The 26,440-nt window shown below is 57.8% G+C and overlaps 1 protein-coding gene across 1 annotated transcript; it reads right to left on the bottom strand.

Moving 5' to 3' along the window:
* Window positions 1–252: 252 nt before the first annotated feature.
* TRIM29 (tripartite motif containing 29) lies at window positions 253–23,846 on the bottom strand. The gene is made up of 9 exons (XM_032428156.1): window positions 22,980–23,846; window positions 15,074–15,169; window positions 14,038–14,271; window positions 12,711–12,909; window positions 10,011–10,112; window positions 7,573–7,665; window positions 5,331–5,426; window positions 2,529–2,605; window positions 253–315 (listed from the first exon to the last, which is right to left on the bottom strand). Exons 1-9 carry the CDS (start codon window positions 23,778–23,780, stop codon window positions 253–255), a joined length of 1,761 nt encoding a protein of 586 aa, XP_032284047.1. The 5' UTR covers window positions 23,781–23,846.
* Window positions 23,847–26,440: the final 2,594 nt, after the last annotated feature.

Genomic DNA, 26,440 nt, shown 5'->3' on the forward strand with positions numbered 1-26,440 from the left:
CAAGAGGAGGGTGGTGGGTTAGGGGAGAGAAGCCCACCTATCTCCCACCCCTGCGATGGCTGGTGTCTGAGCACAGGAGAGATGGTGACCGTTAGAAGTCCCAAAGCTGGAGAGGGGCCTGGATGGGGCCTGGCTGACGGGGGGAAGGAGGAGGGGGTCCCCTTCCACGCAGATGAGCACAGTAGCGAGAGCAGCAGGATCAGCCGGGGAGGGCAGGGGTGCCAGGGCCGCGGTGTGCTGCCTGTCTGGAACTCACGGAGCCTCGTTGGACCCCATCCCATTGCCTTTGTTGACATAGAAGGGCCGGTAGTGAGACTGTCGGGGAGGGGAGGGAAACAAGAGTAGTTAGGGAGGGCAGATGGCAGCGGAGCCGACCAGCCAGACCCCCCCTAGCCTCACATCCCCCCGGGGAAGCAACAGTCCTCTGAACCCATGGTTCTAGGGGCCTGTGGCCCAACCCGCAGGCTCTATCTACCCAATATTATCAGAGTCTCCGGGTTCATATCCCACTCAGAGTTCATTCTCGCCAGCCGGCTAATGAGCATGAACCTCAGCCCCTCATCCAACCTTCTCTCCGTGGCCTAGGAGCCCCCCTCCCCGCCCCAGCACCACCAGCTCCCTTTCGCACAGCATTTTCACCTCTCCAGAACTGCGCCATGCTGTTACGTGTGCCCTGTATGGAAGGACTCGTGGGGTTTTTACAGCCGCCCAATTAAGTGGGTTACTATTATCATGTCCATTTTATAGATGAACAAATCAAGGCACAGAGAGGCTAAGAAACTTGCCCGAGGCCACCCAGCTGGTGAGTAGGGGAGCTGGGATTCAAGCCCTAGCAGTCCAGCTCCACAGCTCCCCCACGACCCCCCGACCCCCACAACCCCAACCACGTCTCCAGATTACTCCTTGAGTCTCAAGGGCATCAAGCATTTGCTTCTGGGCTCTCTGCATGATTCCTCTGACAGAGAGGGTGCAGAGAAGGCAAATAACTGCCCAGCCCAACACGGAGGTGGGGTCCCCAAGCCCAGCCCCTTCGCCTCTCTCATCCTGGCCCCTCATTCAGGGAGCGGTCTCAGCACAGAGCCAGCAACAACCTTCCCAGCTCTGCTCTGCTCCCAGTCAGCTCCCTGGTTCAGGGTCACAGCACGTCAGAGCTCGATGGGCTATAGAATCATCCAGGCCCCCGACTCCTGTTACAGTTGTGAGAACTGCAGCAGAGGAAGAAAGGCTCACAGGAGGCCACACAGCAAGTGGGTACAAGGGCGAGGGCCATACCCCAGGCATCCTGACTCCCAGGACAACCTCCCTCCCACGCGAGCACCTGAATCCATTCTTCTGGCGCTGCACGCTAGCCACAGACATGGGAACCCTGCCCTGCCAAGCAAGTGTCTCAAGACGGTAATGAGCTTTCTCTGCTGAGACCCAGGCCCTGGGAGGTGGAAGAGTGTGTGGTAGGGAGGGCAAGGACTGAGTCCAGGAGCAAAACACCTTTTTTTTTCCTCCCCATATCTGCTTTTCGCAGTCTTGCTCTTGCAATGCCCCTGGGCCCAGCTCCAAATTACACACGCAATCACTTAGCTCCCATCACCAGCAAATTAAAGATTCTCTCCAATTAAACCAGCCCCAGTCGCCGTGGCCTGGAGCAAATCACCTCCCCATGCTCTGACCTCCAAATGCAAAGACGGCAGGGAAGTGGGGACCCTAGCCCCTGTCCCCAGCCGAGCCCCTGCTGCCACCCATATCCCAGGGCAGCTGTCTGTCTGCCTCGGCCCCAGGAGAGAAGCTTTCAGGGCGGTGGAGTCATAGCCTGTGAAGGAAGGCCCTGCTCACTGAGGTCCTGGGTGGGGGTCAGGTCGGAGGGGCATCGGGGACCACCGTATCTCAGTACTGCATTATAAAACTGCAGAAACAGAGTCTCAGAGAGGGAATCTGACTCACCTAGGATCCCCTGAGCTGGCCAGACCCCAAGGCCACGCTCCCCTCTTGTGTGGTTCTTCAATTCCCAGTTCAGGGACATTAGCCATTGAGCCCCTAAATATCTCTATTCCTGACTTGACAGCCTCTGCCTCATCACGTTATCACCCCAACGGCCTCTGTGCTGTCAGAGCTGGGGAATGGCCCCAGGAAGGTGGGACCCATCATTAGGACGTCCATCCCCTGGACTGAGCATTTCACACTCGCAGAGCTGATGGGGCCAAAGTCCCCATTCAGCAAGTACAGACACCCAGCAACCATTTGCCAAATTAAAGAATCAGGGCCGCCCACTTTACAGATTAGAAAACTGAGGCCCAGAAAGGGCATGCTTACCCAGATCCACTGCCTGTTAGCCCTGGGTCTCTGCTACCTTTTACTGAATGCAGGAATTCAGGCCCTGCTGCCCCCTCCCTCTGTCCGATGGCCCAGAGAGGTCACATCCTCCCACCACCTCCCCTGGGTGATTGATGACCAGCTGCCCCCCGGGGAGCCCCGTTCAGTGCCCATTCGGGACATGCCTATGCCCAGACAGGCTGTCCTGGCAGCCCCTCACTCACCAGCAAAGTCTGCTTGCCAGATTTCCAAGTCTGGGGCTGGGCCTTGGGGCTCTGGCTCCTGATGAGGGAAGGATAGCCTGCAGAGACAGGAGGCCCTGGTCGGAGGAAGCAGGGCTGGCTGCTGGGGCCTCCGGGGACCACAGCAGCACGGGTACCGTCTCCAAAGTGACCACCAAGCTCCAGCCAGCCCACTACCAAGTGCAGCGACCCCTGAAGAGATGTGCAGCAGCTGGGGGGTGGGCACCGGGGAAAATCCTGGGGAGGCTGGCCAAAGGGAGGAGGCACCCAGGCAAACAGAGGGAGGAGGAAAAGGCCAGGTGGGCTGGGCCAGGCGGCAGGGGAGTGTTGCCTCCAAATCCAGGTCAGGATCAGGATCACATTATTCCGCAAGGATTTCCCCCCATGAGCCCTGAAGGTTCACACCACTGACCCCGCCCCTTCCCATGAGCACAACTGGCCAGGGTTTCCACCAGGAGGCGCCCTTTCCGACGGCCTATGCTGCATGGACAGTGCCCCCTCTTCCCCACCGTGCAGACCTTCGCACAGGTCTCCTCGTTAACCCTCACCCCGTTTCTGGGAGAAGTTTGCCCTGAGTCGCACTGCCAGGAAGTGGCAGTCAGGATGCGAACCCAGGTTTTGCTGGATGCTGAAGCCCATCCTCATGTTCCTCCTGCCCGGTTCCAGGGCCTCTCGCCCGTTCTAGGAGCAGGAGGCTGGGGCCAGGGACAGGCAGTCATTTGCCAAGTGGCTAAGGTCCACGGTTAAGACCGCAAGCCCACGGGGCCCGGAGCACGTGGGTGCTATCTGGGCCTGGTCCTCCCACCTGCCCTGCTCCCCCTCAGCCCAGTGGGATCTGTAAGGAGCTCTGGGCCACAGAACTGTGGAAAGCACTCCTGGTCTCAGCCATGGGCCTGCAGGGACAGGCCTCGGGGCCTGGGAAGGAACAGACTATAACCCCGACAGGAGAAGCTCAAGAAATAAATAGGGTCTGTCCTTGGCTGGGGCAGCCCAGAGCCCCGTTCCGGCTGCTCTAAGGGAGGATGAGCCAGCCAGGCTGACCCTTCCCACTGTTTGCATTTAGCAAGAGGGTGGAGACGGAGCAGAGAACCCAGGTCTCTCCCTGCATTGGGGGTGGGGGGGCAGCCTTGGAAAGAGGGTTCCATGGGTCCTGAGTGGGAGGTGGAGAGAGGAGGAATTCAGATCTCAATTCTCAGTTCCCAGAAAGAAAAACCCACGCCAGCCACGCAGGAGAGATGAGGATGGGGATGGGGGCGGGAGGTGGTCCAGAAGACCAGCCTTGTGCAGCAGACAGAAGTCCAGTGGAAGGGTGAGCTAGGGATGGTGCTGGGGGTGGGGGGGATGCATCCCTCTTCCAGCAACTCTGGGGAGGAGGACCAGGACACCCTAGAAGTGGCAGAGAGCCCCAGAGGATGTCCCATCTGCCCTGCTGTGGGAGAGAGAAGGGGAGGGAAGACAGGCAGGTACCAGGATTATTTTTAAACCGCCCACTGCCGTCCAGTGGTTTGGAAAACTCTCTGGTGGCCTGTCCCAAGGTGGTGAACTGATAGGGGGCTTTCCCAGTGCCTGCTGGGAGAGAGAGAGGCATTAACAGCACAGCCTGGTCCCAGGAGGGGCCAGCAGCAGTCACACCTCAACCTGGGGTGCTGAGATGCGGGAGCCTCCCTCCAGGACTGCTGGAGTAGGAACAGGTGGGGGCCAGCCTCACGGGTGGGGCTCGGTGTATTTGAGGAGGGGCTCTCCTAGGGCAAGGTCTTTGCGGCGGGGGGTGGGGGGGTGGGGGGGCGCTGCAAGCCGATGGGGAGATACTCTGGAGCGTGAAAGCTCCAAATCACACCAGGGGTGACCATCTTCCCTGACCTGTAGCCTTTGATCTAGGCTTGACCAGAGAGCCGGGAGGGACTGCTGGGAGCCAGACAGGTCAAGGCACGTGCCAGAGTTTCCCAGGCCTGGCTTGGGGAGAGGACATCCCCAGGGGTCTTGCAGGCTGGGTCCCTCCAGTCATATTCACCTTCTAAGGTGAGCAAGGTGAGCTGGTCCTTCCAAGAATCCCTGCCCTGGGGATAGGCTGGGATTCCAGCCTGGAAGGGACAGCTGAATGATAAAGCCACCTTCAGAGGCCACTGCTTGGGGGCCTGCCTGCCCTGCCCTCTCTCTTCCCTCTCCCTGACCCCAGCCAGCCTGGTATCCTTGCGTCCAGGCCAGATGTCTCGGGCGTCAGAAGACAGACTGGCTTACACCACAGCGCACAGAGCTGCCCCTAGGGCCTTTCCGAAGCGACAGGAGGGGCCTGGCCAACTCAGCCTGGTCTGGGGAGCTGAGTCAGACTCGGGAGGCTTTAGAGATCTAGTCTAGTCCTGCCTTTCTGGAAAAGGGCCTGACAGGACTCTGGCTCTGCAGGATGGGGGAGGCTGCTACATGGCCACAGTGTTCTAGAGTCAACGGAGGCCGGCCGGCACTGGCTGAACAAAGCTAAACTTTCTGCAGCAGGAGGACTCAGTTAGGCCTGATGGAAGCCCGCTGGGGATGTCAGGGGCAGGGGTGGGGTGTGGCGTCCCCACCTCCCTGACAATGCAGCTCATTGTTAGGGACCAGCGTTCGCTGAAACAAGCCCCAGGGCCCAGGCTCCCCTGACAGCTGAGACTCGGATGGAGGAGGCAGCTCCCTGGCTCTCAGGCCGCGGTCTGTCCCCTCCAGGGTGGGCGGCTGGTGAGGGAGGGAGCAGAGGCCAGAGCAGAGCTTGGAGAGGGACAGGAAAGGCAGGGCGGGGCGGGGAGAGCTCACCTTTCAGGGAGAAGGAGGAGCTGCCTTGGACTGCAGGCCCCTCGTCAGAGTTCTGAATGGTGGAGGAGTATTCCCAGACCCTGGAGCTGTAGTTACCTGGGGGGCACAGCAAGGCGCATCAGACCCTCGCAGCCTGGCATGGGGGTGGCGGGCAGGACGAGACCATTTCTGTGAATCCGCCCAGCCCCTCGGCATGCTTCCTGCCAATCCTTCCCACCATCAAAGTTGTCCTAAACCACCAAGTGTCCGCCCGTCCCTGCCGCCCCTGAAGGCCCACTGTGCTCAGACTCAGGTACCTAGTCCTTAACCAGCACACAGCTGATTTCGGGGGCTGCTGCCTGCCTGCCCCCCTCACCACCACCTCCACTTCCTGGCTTCACCTCCCTCAGCTCCCCTCCGACACCCCACCTTCCATCCGGGCTGCCTCTGAGCTCCCGCCAGCACCCCGGGCTCTCTCTTGCCCTAGGCACAATGCAGATACTCCACCTGCTTCCCATCCTTAACAAATGTGTTGGGTCTTCTGGTGTCAGCTTCCCTGTCCTCTTCCCCCAGTCTGTGTGTGCCTCAGCCCCAGGCCTCACATCACTCTGCTCCCCGTTTGTCCCCCCGGGTTATAGTGGCAAGTTTAATTGGGGGCAGGGGACACGCCTATCTGGCCCAGCATCACATCCAGCGCCTGGTGTGAAGCCTGGTCCCTAGGAGATTTCATTGTATGGTTGATGGGTGAATGAAAGAACAAATAAACAAATAAATATAAACACATGCTAAAACTTGGGGACAGAGGCAGCTGGTACAAGTCCTGAAATTCTGTTTGCCAAGTGGAAGAGGCTGACGAGGGTCTGTTTAGAAGGATGCCCCTGCAGTCTAGAGGAGAGAGGCAGTGGGGAGGGTGTGGAAGGAACAGCAGGAGCACCATGAGGGCACTCGAGTCTGGGGGCTTCAGAGCCCCCCACAGATGACGCACCTGCCCCGGGCCCACCCTCTCAGCAGCCCGGAGCACTGGGACTCTCCCCAGTCAGCTCACTCCGTGGCAGAGGGCCCAGTCCTGGTTGGTGGTCCTCTCCCACAGCCGCCTGCAGGAGGGCGGGGGCCTGACATTGGGGCTCAGGAGTCAGAGGCGGCTGGGGGTGTCTGCCCGCCCCACTGTGAACCCCTGCCACATCCCAGTGGGCCCCTAATGAGCCCATCCACCCAGAGCTCCAAGGGGCCAGAGGCCCACCCTTTCATTCACTCATTTGTCCACCCTTCCTCTCTTTTGACTCATGTTCCCTGAGCCCCTCCTTCCGGGCCCTGGGATTGCAGTAGTGAGCCAGAGAAACCCAGCTTCTGCTCTCCCGGAGTGCGCAGTCTGCCGTGCATGTGGGAGTAACCGTGGGCATCCAACCCTGACACAGAGGCCTGGCCATTGCCCTGTCTACAGGTGCCCCTGGCCCTCCAGATCTCTCAGGGCCCGTGTCCTCACTGAAGAAGCCCCCCACTCCCCACCTGAGACCTCCCGGGGCCATGTCTGGTGGAGCTGCCCCAGGCCCACCCTCCCTGCACATGTCTGGCAGGCACCCCAGAGCCTCCAAAACCCTGGGCTCTTCGAGCGCATGGCCCTACACTTGGCACGAGGGTGCCCTCGCCACACTGGGCAGAGGGGTGTCCGTGCTCGGCAGCTCTCCCTGGGGAAGCCACGGCTCCACCCCTCAATCACCTTTTCTGGGTCTTGAGGACGTGTCCCTCACCTGGCATGGCAGCAATACGTCCTGGGTCTCCAGGGATGGCCCTGCTTTGTGTCCTGCCATCCATCCCGCTTACAGCAACTCTAGTCTGTCTTAACCACCATGATTTCTCAACACAGACGTGCACCCATCAGCAAAGGGCCCAGGTCCTCTGCAGGTCCTTGGGTCACGACACTTGCTAAAGGAAGCTTCTACACATAACCCCCACTTCAGGTTTCCCTGACTCACTGTTCAGGGAGAAGAAGATCGTATGGACTCAGGGATTTCCAGGCTGCCTCCCCACAGCCTAACTGATGATGTCACACACCATCTCACACACACACACACACACACACACACACACGTGCACACTCATGCACACACACTTTGAGCTCAGTAGGACTCCTCCCTGCCTGTCTCTGGGCCCCTAAGCCCATCCCACCTCTCCACATTCCCCTCACACTGGGGAGTCCAGCCCCCTGGCCCCTGGCCCACCCCCCACAGGCCCTGCCCCTCCTTGTGCTGAGCCACTCTCTCACCTTTGGTGCCGTAGAGATTGTTGAAGTTCTTCTGGTTGGTCTCCTTGGAGAGGCGGCCGGGGGACCCCGGCTGGTAGGCTGTCCTGGTCCCACCTGTGAAGCAGATGAGCTGAGTCAGCTTCAAGGCAGGCCCGTGGCTTCTGACTTGAGGGGGTTATGGGGGACTCCTTGTCCCCAGACAGCTCCCACTGCCTGTCCCAGGACCCGGGGTTCCACCGCTAAGACAGCTCCTCTGGGTCTAGATTAGGCAGCTGCTTAATTTGCCCTCCTGATCAGGACACTTAAGAGTGACAGGAAGACTATTAGTAAGTAAGCAGGAGCACCTGGAGCCTCCTGCGTAGACAGGGACATATGGTCACCCTACTTGGGTGGCTTTGAGGATCACCAAGGCCGGAGAAGCTGACACCTCCCTCCTGAGCCAGTCTCTGTGTGACGGAGACCCCAGAGGCTGGGAGATGGGGTGCCTGTGACAAAGGAGGATCATGGCAGCTGTGGGGGGGCACAGGTGTTGGGCCCTTGGCCAGGTGAGGGCTCACCAGTGATGATGAACCGGTGGCCACAAACATCTCCCAGGTGCTCCCCCTCCAGGGACAAGACCTCACATTGCTCAGGAGCCTCCAAATTTGGGTTCTCAGAACAATCTTGAAAGGCTGGCAGAGTGGGCTCCATACCCCCACTTTACAGATGAAGAAGGCATGCTCCCCACATGTGTCCGGGTCCTTCGATCAGCTCCTCCCCTCCCACCTAACGAACACCCCGCTCCCAGATCTGGCCTGCCTGGCCAAGCACCTGCTGGTCCTTCTGTAAGCCTCTGCACCTGTGGGTCCTCTCACCTGGGTGGCCTCTGTCCATCACGGTTGTGCCTCTTTACTGAGCACACTGCCCGTCTTTCAGGGACCTGGAAACCAGCCTCCACTGGGAAGTCTTACTGCCTGAGCTCACTGCCCCAGAGCCCCCAGACTCATGCCAGTGGCCCTTGGGTGGCCTTGTCTCCCAATCCCCTTGCTGACTCTCCCTGGCCCTTCCCTTGCCTCTACCCTGAGCCTGGGAGCTCCCAGAGGGCAGATTTCCTCCTTCCTCCTGTCCTCAGTGCAAGGGCAGGGACACAGGATGAACCTGTTTCTTCCACCTACAAATGTCACCACCTGACTCAGTGACAAGCTAAAAGACTTCCTAGCATCTGAGCCGAATTTCTCTCCTCTCAGGCCCAAGGTCCCCAGGTCCTGGCTCAAGGGCAATATCTTGGCAGGTGTTCCTCCCTCTATCCCCTGTTGCTGCTCTGTTCCTCTCCCCAACTGCAGTGGAACCCACACCCCCCTCAGTCCCCTACGGAGCTGGGGGAACCAAGCAGGGACCAGCTGAGGGGATCAATGCACATCGGGGTCCTCAGAAGGACCGACCAGGGCAAGGGACACTGGGGAGGCTGGTTAATGCCGCTCACCGGCTCAAGGACTGGGCTCCAAGGACAGCGCCCTGGGAAGGGAAGGGGCCAGGCTGGCTGGCCTGGCCCACACCAAGAATGTGGGGCAGGGGGGACTCGGCTGCCCAGGTGCCTCGCCAGGCCTCTGCCAGGGCCCAGGTGTTGTTTTCAAGTTGGGTGGAGCAACAGAGGTTGCTCCCGCTGAGCTCATCTCTAAATCCCCTACGCCCTTCCCATGGTGTGTGTGTGTCTGAGGTGTATGAATCAGCGCTCAGGCCTGGGCGCTCCCCTGTCCCCAGCCCCTTCCCCACATCTCCCTGTCTCCTTTCTCGCTTTTCCCCACACCCCCACTCTTCTGAAGACCACTTCAACATGCGCGCACACACACCCCCTCTATCTGAGGGCTGACACACCTGGCACCCCCCCCCCCCCCCCCCCTTATGTAACGGTCATTGTTGTGGTTTGTTGCTGGTGCAAAAAGATGCAATAGGTTTCCCCAGGCCAAAGACAGGCAGGCTCTGGTCTATACCTCCACCCAGGCTGGCACAGGCCGGGACCATCCAGGATCCAGAGAGGGAGGGCTAAGGGCCAGGCGGCATGCCGGGAGGGAGAGGTGAGGAAAGGTAGACCAGCTGGCTGTCTCCCTGTCCTTGAGGAGCAGAACGGCCCTCCCCTAGGACTACAACAACGCAAGCAGGAGCAGAACACAGCTCAGGCCCGGCAGATGGTTGCTGGAGAAAATAGCAGCCAGAAGACCCTCTGGAAGGAAAGGGAAGGACGTGTTCAGACTGGAGGCAGGGACTGGAGGGGAGGGAAGCCAGGAGGGGCAGGTGCTGGTAATTTATCTCTAACCCGGATGCTTCTGAGGGAGGAAGAGGGGACTGTTTTTGCTTCCACTGGCACAGCAGGTATGCGCCCAGACTTCCGCGGGCAAACGCAGTGACGGTCACTCTGGCAGAGTGGAACCCGGCTGAGTCTCCGGGCCCATGGCCCTGAGGGGCAGGCTGCTCTCTCTTACCCTTGGGCATGAGGTACATGGAATATCTCTTCATGGTATCAGGTGTGCTCCACTCGCTCGAGTAGTTGTTAGTGTAGGTGCTCATGTAGCGGTGGTCAGCCCCTGGGAGGGACAGAGGTCGGTCATCAGAGGGGCAGGTGGGGAGAAGCGGGCCCTTGGGGGCACCCTGGGCTCTGCTGAGTCAGCCCACAGCCCCTCTGTCCCAGGCAGAGGCGACGTTCTCCAAACTCAGAGAAGACCACACCCTGCCCAGCATCCCCTCTGCTCCTGAGCTGCTAGGACGTGAGAGAGGGTCTGCAGGGAGCCATCTACTTCCTGGGGCTGACCCCCATGAGTAAGACCGTAGGCACAGCACTTTGCAGTTTACAAGGTGCCACCGACATCCATTTCTTCTTTGTTGGAGATCCTCACGTGTCAGACCAGGAAACTGAGGCTCAGGAGGTAAGTGAAGTTATTTGCCCAATGTCACATGGCCAATAAGGGCAGAGTTGGGGTGTGAGCCCTCATCCCTACGTCCTCACTTTGTCCCAGCCACCGTCAGCAGCCCACGGGGATGGAATGAGGTCCTAGCGTCCGCCTCCACGGCCAGGGATCCAGGCAGCTGAGCAGAGGCGCGCAGAGGGGAGTGAGCTGTGCGGGGGGGGGGCCCTGACTCTCTGCACTCCACTCCCCAGCCACCAGTGTACCCTCAAACCCAGACAAATGGGTGGTGCCACGCTTGCCTTCCCCCAGCTGCCCCCCACCCCATTCCTTCCCCATCTTCTACATTCCCTCTGCCCTTCCCTCTCCCTCTCCCCCGGGCAAGAGAAGGAATGAGTGGCTCAGGCCCTTATCCTTCATCTCCATCACCTATACCTAGCAGGGGTCTGACACACAGGAGGGCACTCCACGACAAACACGTGTCCTCCCAGGTGTTGGTCCAGCCCTTCCCACAGTGCTCCCCACCCCTGCCTACCCCACAAGCTCAGGATGATGGTGGTCGGTCCCTGGGCCTTTGGGGGTAGGACTGAGTCCCTGGTCTGATGGGTAGGCTGGCATCCAGGAGGAGAGGAGGTCTGACTCTCTGGCCTCCCATCCCCCCCACCCCGCCCTATAGCCAGACACACTCCCAACAAACCAACATGGAGGCCCAGGGCCCCAGGCCCAGGTGCAAGGCTGCTGACGTCAGCAGCACCCACCCTACTCCTCGCAGCGCCTCCCTGCACACTTCGCACAGGGCACAGGGCTGCTCAGAGGCCATGGTCAACACAATTATGACCTAGAAATGGCACAGTGCACGGGCGGCAGGCAGAGGTCCCTGCAAGGCTCACAGGCCACCCTGGCCCAGTCAGGGCCACCCTCCTCCGTCTGGGCAGACCTCAGCGGAGGGGCTCCACCCCTGGGTTTGTACCCCAGGGACCGTGATCCTCACACTCCCCAACCGCTCTGCTCGGCCACCAGCCACAGCAACTTCCCGGATGGGAAGACACGGGAGGCTGAGTAGCAGAGTGTGAATCCTAACTACATCCCCTGCTCAGCTGCGTGCCCTTTGAAAAGCTACTTCTCTGAGCCTCAGGCTTCTCATCTGGGAAATGCGGTGCATCCTGCAGGGAACGTGAGCCACGGTAAGTAAAGTGCTCACACAAAGCCAGCGCACCGGGAGTCCTCGGTCACTGTCAGCCACCACGGCTAATGCCATCATAATTGTCATCAGAAGGAGGATTTCCGGATCCGAAAGCCGCTGGAAGCCTAACAATTGTCTTGCTGCAGTGGCTCAGGGATCCTCAGGTGTGACTGAATGTCCCTCACATTTCACAGGGACACTGTGTGATGTCACCATCACCAAGCTGTATGGATGCCCCCTAAGCCCCAGCACATCGGCACACTATTATCCCCTTCTCATCTCCAAAGAATCACATGCTCCGCCTGGAGACAAAACACAGGGACTGCTTCCTTTTGGGTGTTTGGGGCCAGAAGTGTCCTTAAAGCCCTGTGCTGGGCCTCGGCCACTGGGTGGGGCCTTGGGGGAAAGTGCTCCGGCTTCAGGCCCTGAAGGGACTGGGCTGGGCTGCTGAGAAAAGACTTAATGGGTTAGTTTCTCAGATGAAGAGGCTTTCGGTGAGGTGATTCAATTGGCCTCAGTGGGGGACGGGACAGCGTGACTCAGAAGAGAAACTGTCTTCAGGGGAGCGGGTGAATCACTGAGACCCATGTGTCCCATTGTCCCCAGCCCAGCCCGTGAGGCCAGGTCCAGCCTCCGGGTTCAACACCACTCAGTGCGGCCATGGTGACAGGTCAGGTCTCCCTCCCAGCGTGATGCAGTTCTAGGTCACGCCTACTGGAGTCTGCAAAGTCACCAGGTTAGCACTTGGCCCTTACAAGTGGCAGCATCCACACAGCTGCTGGGCTGGGCCCCATAATCAGATGTAGCTCTGAACGAAATCAATCCCTGGGTTTGATGGATGACCCACAGAGAGGAGACATTTGTGCAGCTAATGCCCAGATGCTTGCTGCCCTTGGGGGCCCTCGTAACACCACATAACCTTGGCAGCCGGTTCAGTGGAGGGTTACAATCCCTGAATCCTAGTCCCTACAACTTGCGTAGGACGGGTGGTTTGGAACAATGAGAGGCCGGCTGGCTAGATGCCAGCCCAGGCAGCAGGGATCGGCCTGGGAGGAAAGTGCCCATGACCATGGGGCAGGCCCACAGAGGACACCTACCGTTCTCCATGTGGTTCCTCTCGATGAAGTTACGGCTCAGTTCCGCCTTGCACATCTTCTCAACATGGCGCATGCACACGTTGAGCAGGTCATCCTTGAAGTTGCCAAGTGACTGTCCCAGGCCCTCCCCCTCCAGCAGAACATGGTAGGTAGGCAGGGGTGGGGGGAGGGAGTAATTGCTCATCAATGCACCAAATTCCTACCAAGGAAGGAAAGAAGCCATTAACTTTCTAGGTCTTTAGTAGCTACGGGAACACTTCTCTGCAGGGAGCTCTCAGTCCAGCTGGAAGGCTCAACGCTGGGAGCCTTGTGGGTTCTAGACACAGCTCGGCTATGAAGTAGCTCCACTTGTCCTCACCTCATACCTTTCTCCTTCTGTAAAATGAAAGGGTTTGACCAAACTCCACTAGATGCTAACATCCCTGATGGTGCTAGTAGTCAGATATATGACTCCATGGTTCCCACCTCTTCAACTGGACACGTCATCCTACCTCACAGGGGTTTCTGAGAGCGACACAAGCTGTGACGTCTTTGGGAGTGAAAGCACTAAGGAGATGCAAGGTATTTCTAGAATGTTCTGGGTCAGTCATGGTGCTACCGCCACCTTTACAAACTACCCTCTAAGCCTGCCTCTGCACTTTGTGCTTCTCACCTCCCTTCTCCCCTCGCCGGAGAGTCCCTCCTCTTTCTGAAACCTTTACGGGCCCTCAAGACCCAGTTCAAATTCCACCTTCTCCACAAAGCTGTGTTAGATCACTCCGGCATGCTTGCCCTTCCCAGAGCTTCCATGGGCACTTATCTCCTGAACCACACGCTTTATCATTTAATTACATACTCTTCTATATTGCTCTCTAATTGTACAGGTCTTATCTTCGCAGCTGGATTGCAGCTCCTTGGGGGCAAAAACCATGTCTTATACTTCTCTATTCTACGCAGCACCTACCAGAGTCCTGGGCATGCAGTGGTACCCAAAACACTCTAGCAGTTGGAAGGATGAGTGGATGAATAGACAGACAGATAAGGTCAAGGATAACACATAGGCAGCACTTCTATGCCACGCCCCATACCCAAAGCAGACCTCACTAATCAACCCCACAACTCTTTCCTACTGAGCCTGGAGCACTGTTAGTACATATCAACTGAAGTTGGTACAAGGTGATATTTGCGTGCCATCTCTGGGGTAGGTAGTGAAATGGCTCGGATGGAAAAATTAAGTGGGCAGATGGAATGGAGCTTGGAAGGAAGGAAGGATGGATGGATGGATGAAGGTTCTGGGAATGTGGATGTAAGGATTGAGGGATCGAATGGTAGAGGAGTTGCTTTGTACCTGCAGAAACAGCACCGAGTCACTGATGCTTTGCATCTGCTCCCTGGTCTGCTTGTCCTCATGCAGCACCTTGGCCCTCTCATCCAGAGCATCCACGATCACCTTTATTTGGTCCACGGCATCCTGCTCCCGCTGTTCCAGTGTAGCCCTCACTTCCTCCTTTTGCTTCTCCAGGTCCCGCACCAGATCCTGGAAGTTTTGCTCCAGGAGAGACTTCTCACTGGTGGTGAAGCTCTGGGTCCAGAGTGAGAGGAGAGAGGAAGGAGGGTTTCGGGAATTTTAAAAACCTCCCGAGTGGGGTGTATCTTTAGGTTCCCAACCCAGAGTCAGAACCAGGACATTTCTACTGCCCCAATCCAGCAAGCCTGTTTGGCTAAGGATCTCATTCAAAGGCATCTTTGAATGTCAATAGAGATGGCCAGGTTCATTCACAGCCCACTCTTCTTTATCTATCTATGACTCCTCCCCTGGGTGGGTTGACTTGAGCCATCATTCCAACCTTGGGCAACTCCATGGACCCAGAAGATCCCCCATGAGTCAGGTTGCACTCAGTGAAACCTCAACTAGAACCAAACATCATTCAGAAAGTGAATTGACAGGCTGTTCATGTAGCCAGGGTCAAGAGTCAGTGATTTCAGATAGTGGTTTGCAATTACTCAAACCATGGCAGACATGTATCCATCCAGCCATACTGGCACCAGTAAAAGGACAACGTCATGCATTTGGTGGCTGTGTGGTCTGGTGGATGGAGTAGACACTGGAGGACACACCGGAGGACAGGTTGATCTAGGTTCTTTATTTGCTGGGATGGTGTCAACTGAGCATTAGGTGACGGACGAGATTCCACCTGAATGCCTGGCCCGGACTTAGAAAGGGAATTGGTGGGGATGCCAGAGGGGTGGGAGAACCCAGAAGAAAGAAGTGTGGAGTATAAATGGGGGCCTGAGGCCTGGAACAGGAGGCAACGCCTGCCCCCTCCCAGGTAGGACAGGCGGGGTGAGCATACAGCAAGACCATGGCCCCAGGGGCGGCTCACCTTGATGCGGTCCTTCTCCTTCTGCCACTTCTCAGCTTCATCCTCAATCTCGATGATCTTGAGCTGCAACTGTTCTTTTTGCAGGGACAGCTCTGTCTGCAGGGAAGGAGCCAGGGTTAGAGAAGTCCAGCAGGGGTAGGGAGGTGGAGGAGCATCAGAGAATCAGGGAGTGGGCCCAGCCAGGGAGCCAGCTTGGGCAGAGCTCACCACTCAGCCCTTCAGCCTGTATTCTGCAAACAGTCACTGGGACCTCGGATATGCCAGGCCCCAAGCCTGTCACCAGGGATCTGGCAACAAGTCAAACTGTTGGATGTATGTCGCTATAAACTCGGGCCTCGGGGGCTAGGCATCCCAGCCATGTCTTTATAAGGACTAAACCTCTGCCACGTCCCTCCACCCAAAGTGAGCAGGAAGGTTAGTTCATTTATGGGGTTCCCACTCCTTTCAATGGACCTGAGGCCACCAGGGAGGGAAGGAAGCTTCTACCTCTTTCAAGCTTCAGGGAGAAAGGGGACCCAGCCCAGCCCAGCCCAGCCCAGCCCAGGGAGTGTCCCATGGCAGGAACAGTGTGCAGCATTTCTCTGCCATGACGTGGGGCCTGTGTTGCAAGCAGGAGCCCAGGCTGCAACCAGCAGGGATTCCGTCTGGACAGGCACAGCTGTAAACCTGTTTATGGGAAAGGCCGTGCAGTCCGCAGTTTGGGCAAGACAGGGACTTCTGTTCGGGGTCGGTGAGGTGGGGGAGCCAGTGAAGGGAGGAGGAGAGAAGACAAACAGACTCCAGGGACTCCCTGCTCAGGGGAGGACGCAGCCTGCTGGGGTCTGGGGGTGGGGTTGGGAAGAGGACCGACGAGGTGCCTTGAGACGTGAGCTCTAATGGATGCGGAAAGTATGGATAATATTTTCCTTCCATTGGGTTAATGCCTTCTCTGGAAAGCAGCTACAACAGAGACAAAAGGGGAGGCATGAAGCCAAGGCCAAGCCAATTCAGCCAGGCCAAGAGGCACCTCTTTGTTCTGCTGGGATCCCTCCCTGCCAGTGATCTCAAAACACCTTCCAGCTTAGAAAGACTGGTGGGTGATCTCCACCCTGCAGGCAGGAAGACTAAGGCATCCAAGAATGCCTTAGGGTGCTCACAGTCTCCCCACTACCTTTTGAGCAGAGTTCCACGCCTTTCTCCAGCTATCTCTTTGAGGAACCCACAAGAAAAGTCAAGATGAGGAAGCCACAAGCCACTAGGAATGTGAGCTCTGTTGGCAAGGAGTCCTGAGCGGGGGACAGATATGTCGCACCTCTGGAGGGTTCCACCAGGCCGACGGGGTGCTGACTGGGGTCCCTCCACAGACACCCAGGGAAGTGGATTGGGAGTGGAGAGAGCTTCCCTGGCTTTCTTGGAAAGGCTGCCCAGAGGGTCAGGGAGCAGGTGGAGAAGATGGGGAAGGCCCGGACCAAGAGCTGTGGAGGTCCCGGACAGAAAACCCCTGATCCCACCCCACAACCCCTCTCTGCCCACACTCCTGGGCTCTCCCGGCAAGGAGACTCCAGGTTCTCAGGTAGCATGTGCCCCACCAGCAATGGGCAGCAAATCCCGCACCATGGAAAATGCTGTCACCAGAGATGGACACTGATTGTCAGGAGGAAAGGAGTGAAAGGAGATGAGGGTGGGATTTGGCCTAGTTTCTGGAACAAAGCTGGGGAGAAGCCAGGAGCCAAGAGACACAGTGCTGGGAGGGTGGAGAGCAGAGGACAGAGAGCCAGGACACAGCGGGTGGCAGATCCAGTGGCCTGGAAGGATCTGAGCCATAAAGAATAGACAAACGGCTGGACAATGGGTCTGTGCCAGGCACCTTGCCCATCCCAGGAGAGCTCCCGAGCAAGGCCCCAGGTGAAGGGGAGAGCCGGAAGCCACCCCACTGCAGCTGACACCCCCTGACCTGGCTAGAAAGGGGGCATTGGTCCCTGGGTCTCTCAGCCCTACCTCAGCACCCCCAGAACAAGGTCTGATGGATGGGAAAGCAGAGAACGAAAGTGCATTCACTCCCATGCCCCGGGGCCTGTGGCTGAGGGTGGGGAGGGCAGCCCTCCCATGAATGAGCACGGGTGAGCCAGGAGGGACCCCACCCAGAGCTGGGACTGGGAGTCCAAACATTCGAATCCAGTTACCACCACTTCTAAGCAGGTGGCCTCTGCAAGTGACTTAAGTTCTCTGTGCCTCAGTGGCTCTATCTTTCGTGGACATAGTGAGAGGTCTGCCCCCTAGAAGCCATGGGATGAGCTGGGAGCTGGGAAGTGGAGCTCTCAGAAAGTGCCCGGCACAGAGAGAGCCCCGGCCAGTGGTCCAGCATCGCGCTGTGCGGGGCACGGTCCATGCGCTAGGAGCCGTGCCGGGTGCTCTCCCTCCCGCCAGGCTTGGAAGAGAGGGTGCAGGCCAGTGGGGCACAAGTGAGCGGGTGGGGGGGGGGGGGGCAGGTGTGATCAGGTGAGGCCTTGGTGGTGTTCAGCAGCGAGGACAGCAGGTGCCGCTGTATTGGGTCCGGGGATAGTGTGTAGGCTGTCGGGGTACAGGGAGAAATGTGGGCCCAGAGGCCTGCGTCGTGGAGAACTGACACTTGGAGGACACTGGGGAGAACAGAGTAGAGGGAGGGGAAGGGAATGAGGGTAGGCTGACCTTGCCCGTGGGAAACGGTATGACCAGAGAAGGTTAAGGCCAGAGGAGTCATATGGCGTGAGCAGAGGTGCCGGGGCTACCTGCCAGGAGCCAGGGGAGCAGGAGGCTGGGTCGGGGCCTGCAGGTGAGAAGTCTCACCCGACAAGCGCGGATTCACTGGCCCAAGAGCGAGTGCAAAGGAAGGGGGTTAGAACAACGAAGAGCCCAGGCCAAGGGCAGAGGGAGTCAGACACTGGGGGTCCATCCTGCAGAAGAAAAGGAAGGAAGCAGGCCACAGGGCTGGCTGAGGTGTGACGAGGAGGGCCAGAGGTGTTGGCCAGTGACCCAGGACGGGAGGGCGGGAGCAGCCGATCTGGAAGCATGCGAGGGCAGGGTCGGAAGCGGAAACACACTGTCTGCAGCAGTGGGCGGAAGACTCAGTCAGGCGGGAGGAGAGACTCGGCTCCGTGTTTCTTTGGGGCACGGGGGAAGTCGGACCCAGGCTGGGAGGGGGCCTCGCAAGACCAGACTTGCAGGACACAGTGGGCCTGGGGAAGGGGCCTTGGACTGGGAGCTCCGTGCGGCTACAAGGGTCCCTTCTCGCCTCTGGGATGACGGCTCCCCTCTGCGGAGGACGGTTTGGGGTGAGACCCCTGGGGGTGTATGCAGCATCTGTGTGGCTCTTGGCAACTTTTCCCTGCTAACAGGGCTGCCTGAAGCTGGAAAAGGCAGGATGTGGGAAAAAATATAACATAGGAAGGCTCCAAGATAGTGGGTTCCCCCACAAAAGTAGGAGAAGGAAGGACACTAATTGTATTATTGAGCACCAGCCTTTTTCTTCTTTCATCTGCAAGTGGTGTTACCCCATTTTACAGATGCAGAAACTAAGGCCTGAAAAGATTAGGAACTTTGCCTGAGTTTTCAGAGCTAGAAAGCCATTGAGGCCAAAATGTAACAACAGGAATCAGATCTCATTATGTGCCCTCTTAGCCTCTAGGCTCTTTGAATCTTCCAGACGTTGTCCTCCGCTTCACGCCTGCTAACTTAAGCCTGCCTAGGCTCCCCCACCCCACAGATGTACAGTTTGGCCATCCTGCCTCTTTCCTCGTCACCCCTTTTTCCTCCCCACACCCTCCTTCTCGCCCCCTGAGGCCCCAGCTCTCTCTCTCCCTCTCCCTCCTCCCTTGGCATCTGACGAAAGCCCCTGATATCTGATGGGACCTCAGCTCCCCCACCCCTCCATCCCCATCTACACCTCCCTCCTCACTTCCTCCCACTCCCGGTTCCTTCCCTCCACCCTGCCCAGGCCTGTCCCTAAATGCCTCCTTTGTTCCTTTCTCCCACACTCGTCCAGTTGCCTCTCGCTCTGTTGCCTGGGATGGGCACTGAGGAGGCCACCCTGCCCGCAAATCCCTCTGGCCTTGGGGGAGCAGAGCTTTCCCTGAGAGCAGAGTGATGGCACAGCAGCGGGGGGCGCCCCAATCCGATGGGCCTTCCGCTGCAGACACCCCTGAGCACTCACCTGGACAGGTGGTACCTGCACGGCCCCAGGGAAGGGGGGATGAGGCTTGATTTAACCACATGGGCCGTTGGCTCTGATATTTGCCAAATGAGCCAGTTAATTGCCAAATTTGTACTCTCAGACAAACGGTAATTATCTGGATAAGAATCTGAAATGCTGGATAGATTTCCCCATTTCCACCCAGATGTCAAATAGCCCAGTACTAGTCTGCGTGATGGGGGCTCCCAGTCCCTTCTGCTTCCTCGGGTGTCGGGACAGGGACCGCGCAAGACGGGGTAGACAGAGTAGCACCCAGCTGTCTCCAGACTGGCAGTGGGCCCTTGAGAAAGTCACCCCACGTTTACCACGCCTCGATTTTCTCCTGGTGATGTTGGACAAGATACCTGATTCCCAACCTGGCTACACATCAGCATCACCAAGGGAGACTTAAAAATACAGATCCCAGGCCCCAACCCCCTGAATGAGAACCTCCTGGAGAAAGGCCCAGGCAGCTGAGTCTTGATTCTCCAGGTGATTCCAATCTGAGGATGCACTCCCCCCTGCCCCGCGCCCCCACGCTCCCCAGGATAGCCTGCCATCCTGTGAAAACAAAGTGTAAAATGGTAGAGAGGAAACTGCCATCAGAAGAGTCTGAATCCTGGCTCTGCCACTCCATGCTGGGACTCTGGAGAAGTCTCTTGGCATCTTTGGGCCTATGTCTTCATCTCTAAAATAGATGCAGTAGCCCACACCCTGTGGTGCTGTTGTCAGGAGTGACAGGTAAAGAGCAGGTGCTCCATAAAAACTGGAATGTCTCTTTCCTCCCCTGCCTCCTGTCTCTAAAGAGATTCCAAGATAAACTGCTTCCCCTCAGCATCCATGGAGGTCACCCCTCTCTGTTCTCGCCCACCCTGTCCCAGAGCAGGAGCTCCCCCACCAGCCCCTAACAGGATCCTTCCTGATCCGATGCAGCAGGAGGGACTTGGGATAGACGGAAGGATGGGCCATGAGACACAGAAAAAGGATGGATATGTACACTGTAATCTCATCAGCCTAATCCAGCCTGGGGAATGTCCAGAGGCAGAGGAGTGGACATCTGTAGGATCCCTTCTAACATTTGGAGTGGAACTAGAACATTCTGGTCTTGGATCCACCAGAGAAGGATGGGCATGTTTTCACATCAAGTGGCCTTTGCTCCAACATGGCCCCCGCTCGGAGGCTACAGCAGAGTCAAAACCCAGGAGATGAGCACCCACGGCCCGGCTGTCACCTGCAGCCTCGTGCAACCATTCAAGATCGGTCTCAGATGACCTCACCCGGGCCTTCACCAGCTGGCCTGCTGAACAGGTTCTGGACAGGGCTCCTTGCAAAAAACTGTGTGTGGGCTGATGTTTGGGTCTACGGGGGATGCCTCCAAAGGAAGCCAGGATTGACATGCTTATTCATTTCAATCAGTCAACCCACTAACCCTGCTTGGTACCAATGTCCCCCACGTCTGACATTCCAGCAGAGCCAAGCCTAGACAAACAGCTGTGCTCCAGCCCAGTCTCCTGGCCACCCTGCACCACTCCTTGACCATCCCTACGCCGCTGGGGTGCACGTGCAGACAGAAAGACAGACACACACACACACACACGCACGTGCGCGCGCGCACACATGCTGTCTGAAGCTCCCACTGTTTAAGTCACTCCAATTGATCAGGCATTTTCCCCTGAAATCCCTGTAAAGCCCACATATCCTGAATCCCATCTCCTCAATGCCCTTCCCCTCAGTTGCTCTCAAATATTGGAAGAGAATTAGGGGACTTCTTCCTCACCCTCTACTAGCTTGGACAGGTCCCTCCCTCTCCCGGGGCCTGTGTCCCCGTCTGCAAGGTGAAGGAGGAGACGGAGGAGATTGCTAGGATTCCAGCCAGCCTGCCATCCCGCCTGCTACAGTTTGATTTTGATCTACAGTTGCTTCTGTGTAACTGGGCGGATGCTCCCCGGGCTTGTTTGTGCATCTGAGCTTTGCCTCCTGACCTACATCGTGAGCCCTCAAGGGCGAGGGCTCTGTCTCTGAGTCCTACGGCGGCTCCGAGCACCAGAAGGTGAACTCCAAGTTCCCAGCGCCTCCACAGAGGGCTGCCCAAGACCCTTCAGCCCTCCAGGGGTACTCGGGTATTCTTTAGGTGACACTCTGGTTTCAGATGCAATTTGCGCGCAAACCCGACATATAAAACAGATAAATTAGCGTGTATATTGCTTGAAGTGGAAGTGGGCACCTGAGGCCACCGCCTTCTTGGCACCAATTTGCCCCCGTCCTCATCCCTGACATTTCCAAGAATCCTGGGACTCCGTGGGGGAATTTGAAGACCACCAATCTAGTCCAACACCTTGGGTTCACACACATAGGGAAACCAGGACTGACAGAATGGAAGGGACTTGTCTGTGGTCCGACGGCTAAGTAGAGGCAAAAACCAGGGCTGGAACTTGGTTGGCTCTCCCGGAACCCAGTCTGAGGCTCTGCAGTTTTTTGGGTTGCACCAGATGAAGATGATTGCCCCCTTGGTTCTGTTGTGGTTTCCCAAGGAAGCTCCCGAAGGATGGGTTCCACCGCCCTGCCCTGTCACTGTCTCCCAGCCTGAGGCTTGAGGCCAGGCTGGGGTGGGGGCACCGGGGAATTGGGAACACCTTCCTGGGCCAAACAAGGCTCCTGAAAAGGATCTTTGCGTCTTTTCCCATTTGTAACCCGTCTCTCTCTGCCCAGGGGTGTGGGTGAGGGGTACAGAAAAAGGATCAGCTAACTCTTGGCCAGGAAGCCTGGGCGGGGAGGGGTCCCGGGCTGCCCCAATCGGAGGCGTAGAGAGAAGCTGTCGAGGAAGGCCACGTCCCCCACATTGAGCACCAGGAGGTTCACCCCAGCGGGGGGCTGCCCAGTATCTGTGGGGCAAGGGGCAGCAACCCCAGCTGAGCCTTTGGCCCAGAACGCCTTCTCTCCGTGTGCAGCCCTTTCACAAGCCTCCACAAGCTTCTGCTCCTCCCCAGGGAGGTCCGGGCACCGTCACACGGACAGCCATCATGCAGATGCTCTTGCCTGTCCCGTATGCAAACACAGGCACCAAACGCCCGCTGCATATACAATACAGACACATATATGTGCGTCCCACCCACCCACAAACGGCAGCCCTCCCCGAGCAGCGTCCACCGACAGGCACGTGCCTGCAACCACACACACAGAGCACACAGAGCCCAGCGAAGGGGACAGAGGACGCCGTTGGGGAAGTCAAGAGACTGGCCGGCGGGGGTCGGATAAGCAGCAAGAAGCCCCTATACTGCAAATGCAGAGTCTAAAGCCAGAGGGGGAAAAAAAAAGCATTTAAGTGGACCCCAAATTCCCTCCTCCTCACCCATGACCCCTGCCCCAGCGCTCAGTCCTGCTCAGGTGTTAAGAATTCTCTCTCCCTAAAATAAAAAATAAAAAAGAAGAAACACTGCAGCCAGGCACAGAGCCCAAGCTTGAGCCCGGATGGATTCTCTGATCCGATGTGAACTTATCCTGTGACCTTGATCAAGCCCCCAGTCATTCCTGAGCCTCCATTTGCTCATGTAGGCAATACCCCTGTCTCCTGAGGCCTTAGAGGATTAGGGAAACCCCCTCTGACCCCCAGCCTGCGGGTGCAGAGGGGCGACAAATGGATTCGGAAAGAGCCAGGGACAGCAGAGACTCAAGGCCCCAAGCCCAGGAGCACCCAGGGGAGCAGATGCCCCTGCGAGTTACCTCCTTCTCGGCCTTGGCCTCTTCGACGGTCACCGTGCTGTGATTCTTGTGCTCTTGGAACATGCAGAGGTAGCAGATGCAGGTCTGGTCCGTCTGGCAGAAGAGCTCCATGGTCTTGCCGTGCAGGGGGCACTTGCGGGCCTCGAAGTCCCGGATGGGCTCGAGCAGCTTGTGGTCGCGGAAGGCGGCGCCCTCCAGGTGGGGCTTGAGGTGCAGCTCGCAGAAGGAGGCCTGGCACACCAGGCAGGACTTGACGGCCTTCTGCTTGTTGCCGATGCAGGAGTCACACAGGACCTCCTCGGAGCCCGACTTGGAGCGCAGGAGGAGGCTGCCGTCGGCCCGGGGGTAGCTGTTCCGCCGGGCCTCCCCGGGCTCCACGATGGACACCATGGGCTTTCGGGGCTCCGAGAAGATGGACTTGCGCAGCTCCCCCTTCTCGGCGAAGGAGAGGGGCGGCTTCCTGCTGGCCCCCAGCTGGAGCCCGGCGTAGGGGGACCTCTTGCCGTCCCCAGAGTCCATGCTGAAGTAGCTGGAGCCCTTGTCGTCCACGGACTCGACAAACTGGATGATGGGCCGCCGCCACTCGTTCCCCGAGAACAGGGAGCTCTTGCCCTCCCCTGTCTTCAGGGCGCTGCCCAGGCTCTTGCCCTCGGTCGCCTCCCCGCCGTGCCCGTTGGTGGTCTTGGCATCTTGGCCTTCGGCCTTGGCCCCATTCTCCAGGGTGTTGGGGCCCGGGGGGCTGCGGGCATCCCTGGCTTCCGGGCTGGCCCCGTTGCTTCTGGAGGCATCTGTGGCTTCCATGGCCCGTCACTCGGCTGGCGTGTTTGGGACTTGCTGGGGCTGTAGGTGGGTGACCTCTCGGGCTGGCGTCTGCGCGGGGAGTGGGTCAGGTAGCCAGAACCCAGAGACACACCTATAGGGAACAAGGGGGAGGAGGTGGGGGAGGAGGGGGCGGAGGAGGGGGCGGAGGAGGGGGAGGGGAGAGGAGGAACAACCAGCCCAAGCCTGACGCAACGGGCCCGGAGAGCTGGCGGCTGGCTCCCAGAGCCAGCAGAGCGCCTCATTACACAGGGGGCCACGCCCTGCACATTCATACCTCACCCGATTTCCAAAGGACGTGGGGTTTTGTTTCTCCCCTGGTTTAATTATTTTCCACAGCTCAGCAACCAGTCCGCCTGCTCCTTTCTGACGCACCTTCTTCTCCGGAGGAAGCAGGGGACCTCTGTCCTCCTAGATGGGCAGGCTTTGCTGAGCCAAGGGGCCCCTGGGGCGAAAGGTGAGGTGTCTGCCGAGGTCTACGGGACAGAGGGCTATTAATTGGATCACGCAAGCCAAATAGCCTTATAATTTGCGGGCCCGGATTTCAGAGGAGAGATTTCCCACCCTGGGACAGTGGAGTTCCTCCTCACCTTAAGGAGAAAGGTGGGTCTGGTTGGATTTGGATTGGAGGATGGGCAGTGCAGTGACCTCTGATTACTGAACCCTACTTGCCAACTTCCAGGCATTGTCCTAGGCCTGTCGCCTACAGAGGCTCCTTTCATCCCCACCACAACCTGTTCAAGTATCCTATTTCATAAACAAGAAAACTGAAGCTCTACGAAGCTGCCTCACTGGCCTCAGTCAAGTGCTAGGGTTGAGATTTGAACCCAAGACCTTTGAGCTGCCAAAATCCCTTCTTTAGCTAGGGTGTCAGGGAGCCGCCCGAATGTCAATGACGTCTAGAAGTCCTGCCTGGCCCAGCGGCCCTAACGAGATGCATGCGGCCCTTAGGTCATTTCTTTCTTTCTTTTTTTTTTTTAAAATTGGAACTTTTTTCATATTTTTTAATAGTTATTTTTTTTTACTAAGTTTTTTATTTTAATTCCAGTTAGTTAACATCCAGTGTGATATTAGTTTCAGGTATAGAATTTAGTGATTTGACGCTTCCATAACAACACCCGGCGCTCCTCACAAGTGCCCTCCTTTCCCCATCCCCCTTCTTCCCCCCTTCCCGCCCCCCCCCCCCCCCCCCTTTTTAGGACCCAGCATTTTTTTTTTTTTGGTTAAGGTTTTTTTTTTTGTTTTTTCTCCCCTTTTTTTTTTTTTTTTTTGTTTATCCTTCTCTGCTCTGTTTTGTTTCCTAAATTCCACATAGGAGTGAAATCACATGGCATTTGTCGGCCCTTATGTTACTGCTATCAGAGCAGGTCAGAGCCTGTTTGGACCGAAAGGACAGAGCAACATTCATGAGGAGAATGCAGGCAGCAACAGGCCAGGTGGCTGAGGCCCCAGGGCCCAAACACTTCACTCTCCTCTGTCTCCACGGCAGTTTTGCTGTGTGACTCAGAAAATCCGCCTGCCCTCCCTGGGCCAGGCCACAGGCAATACGCTCCAACAAGCAGCTGGTGAAGTGTAGCACTCGGTCAATCTCAGAAGTGAGCTGTTGGACTATGACAATCATATAAATACAGACCTCAGGGAGCAAAGTGAGAAAAACTGCTCCCTCCGCTTTCTCTCTCTGACCACCCACAGGAATACTGAACCCTCGGCTCTTGCCAAGACATGCCACCTCGTCACCTCTGGCGACAACCCACTGCCTTGCTCCTGGGCAGCCAGCACCCCCATCGAGGAAAGGGCTGGATGGGGCCCAGCTGCGGTGGCAGGCTCTGGGCTGTGTGGAGGGGAGTCGGTTTCCCGGTCCTCCCCTACCATCCGGGTCGAGTTCTGGGAGCCCTGCCCCTTTGGCTCACTAGGCTGAACTCGCTAATCCTTTGCAATAACAGCCTCTGGGAACAGGAGCAGAGACAAGCTTTTCACAGAGCAGCCAGAGTTTTAAGAAGAGGTGTGGGATGGTGCTGGAGGGGTGGGGTTTCCTCTTACCTGAGGACTCTGTCCCCAGGCCCCACCAAGCCCCCTCTTGTTTGTACTCACTGGTTAAGTTGGCAGCAAAGGAACGTTTTCGTTTCTAAAGGCCTTGAAAGAAAGGGATCCCATGAGCAACCTCGGTCACTCATCTCATCTTCTCCTGTTCACCCTCCAACCTCGCTTAAAGCCCTCCTGTTGCAACGCTTCTCGCTATGCCAGGTGCGGGTGGACTTTGGCTACGGCCCCTACCCTGGCCCTTGTAGGTTTAGGAGGTGAGAAGAGTGGGCAGGTGGGGCCTTCAGGGAAGTGTCCTTATGGAGCTGGGATGAAGTCGGCTCCTTCAGACGAGGCAGGCCCAGCCAGCCCCCATGGGGTCCCTTTCTCCCACGCCCACCTACCTGCCAACCCCAAACTTCCTCCCAGGCTTCTTTCATGAGGCATCTCAAAGCTGTTCCCCTCCTAGAAGACTCCCCTGATTCAGCAGGTGGCACGACCTCACCCACCCACCGCTGTGGCCTGGTAACCCTTGGCTCCATCACCAATCACCTCCAGATGAAAGAAGAAACCCCTTACAAGGAGGAAACTCCTCTGGTTTCCTTGGGATCCCAGGGTTGGGT

Source organism: Phoca vitulina, unplaced genomic scaffold (genome assembly GCF_004348235.1).
Source record: "Phoca vitulina isolate PV1807 unplaced genomic scaffold, GSC_HSeal_1.0 scaffold38, whole genome shotgun sequence".
Taxonomy (NCBI): Eukaryota; Metazoa; Chordata; class Mammalia; order Carnivora; family Phocidae; genus Phoca; species Phoca vitulina.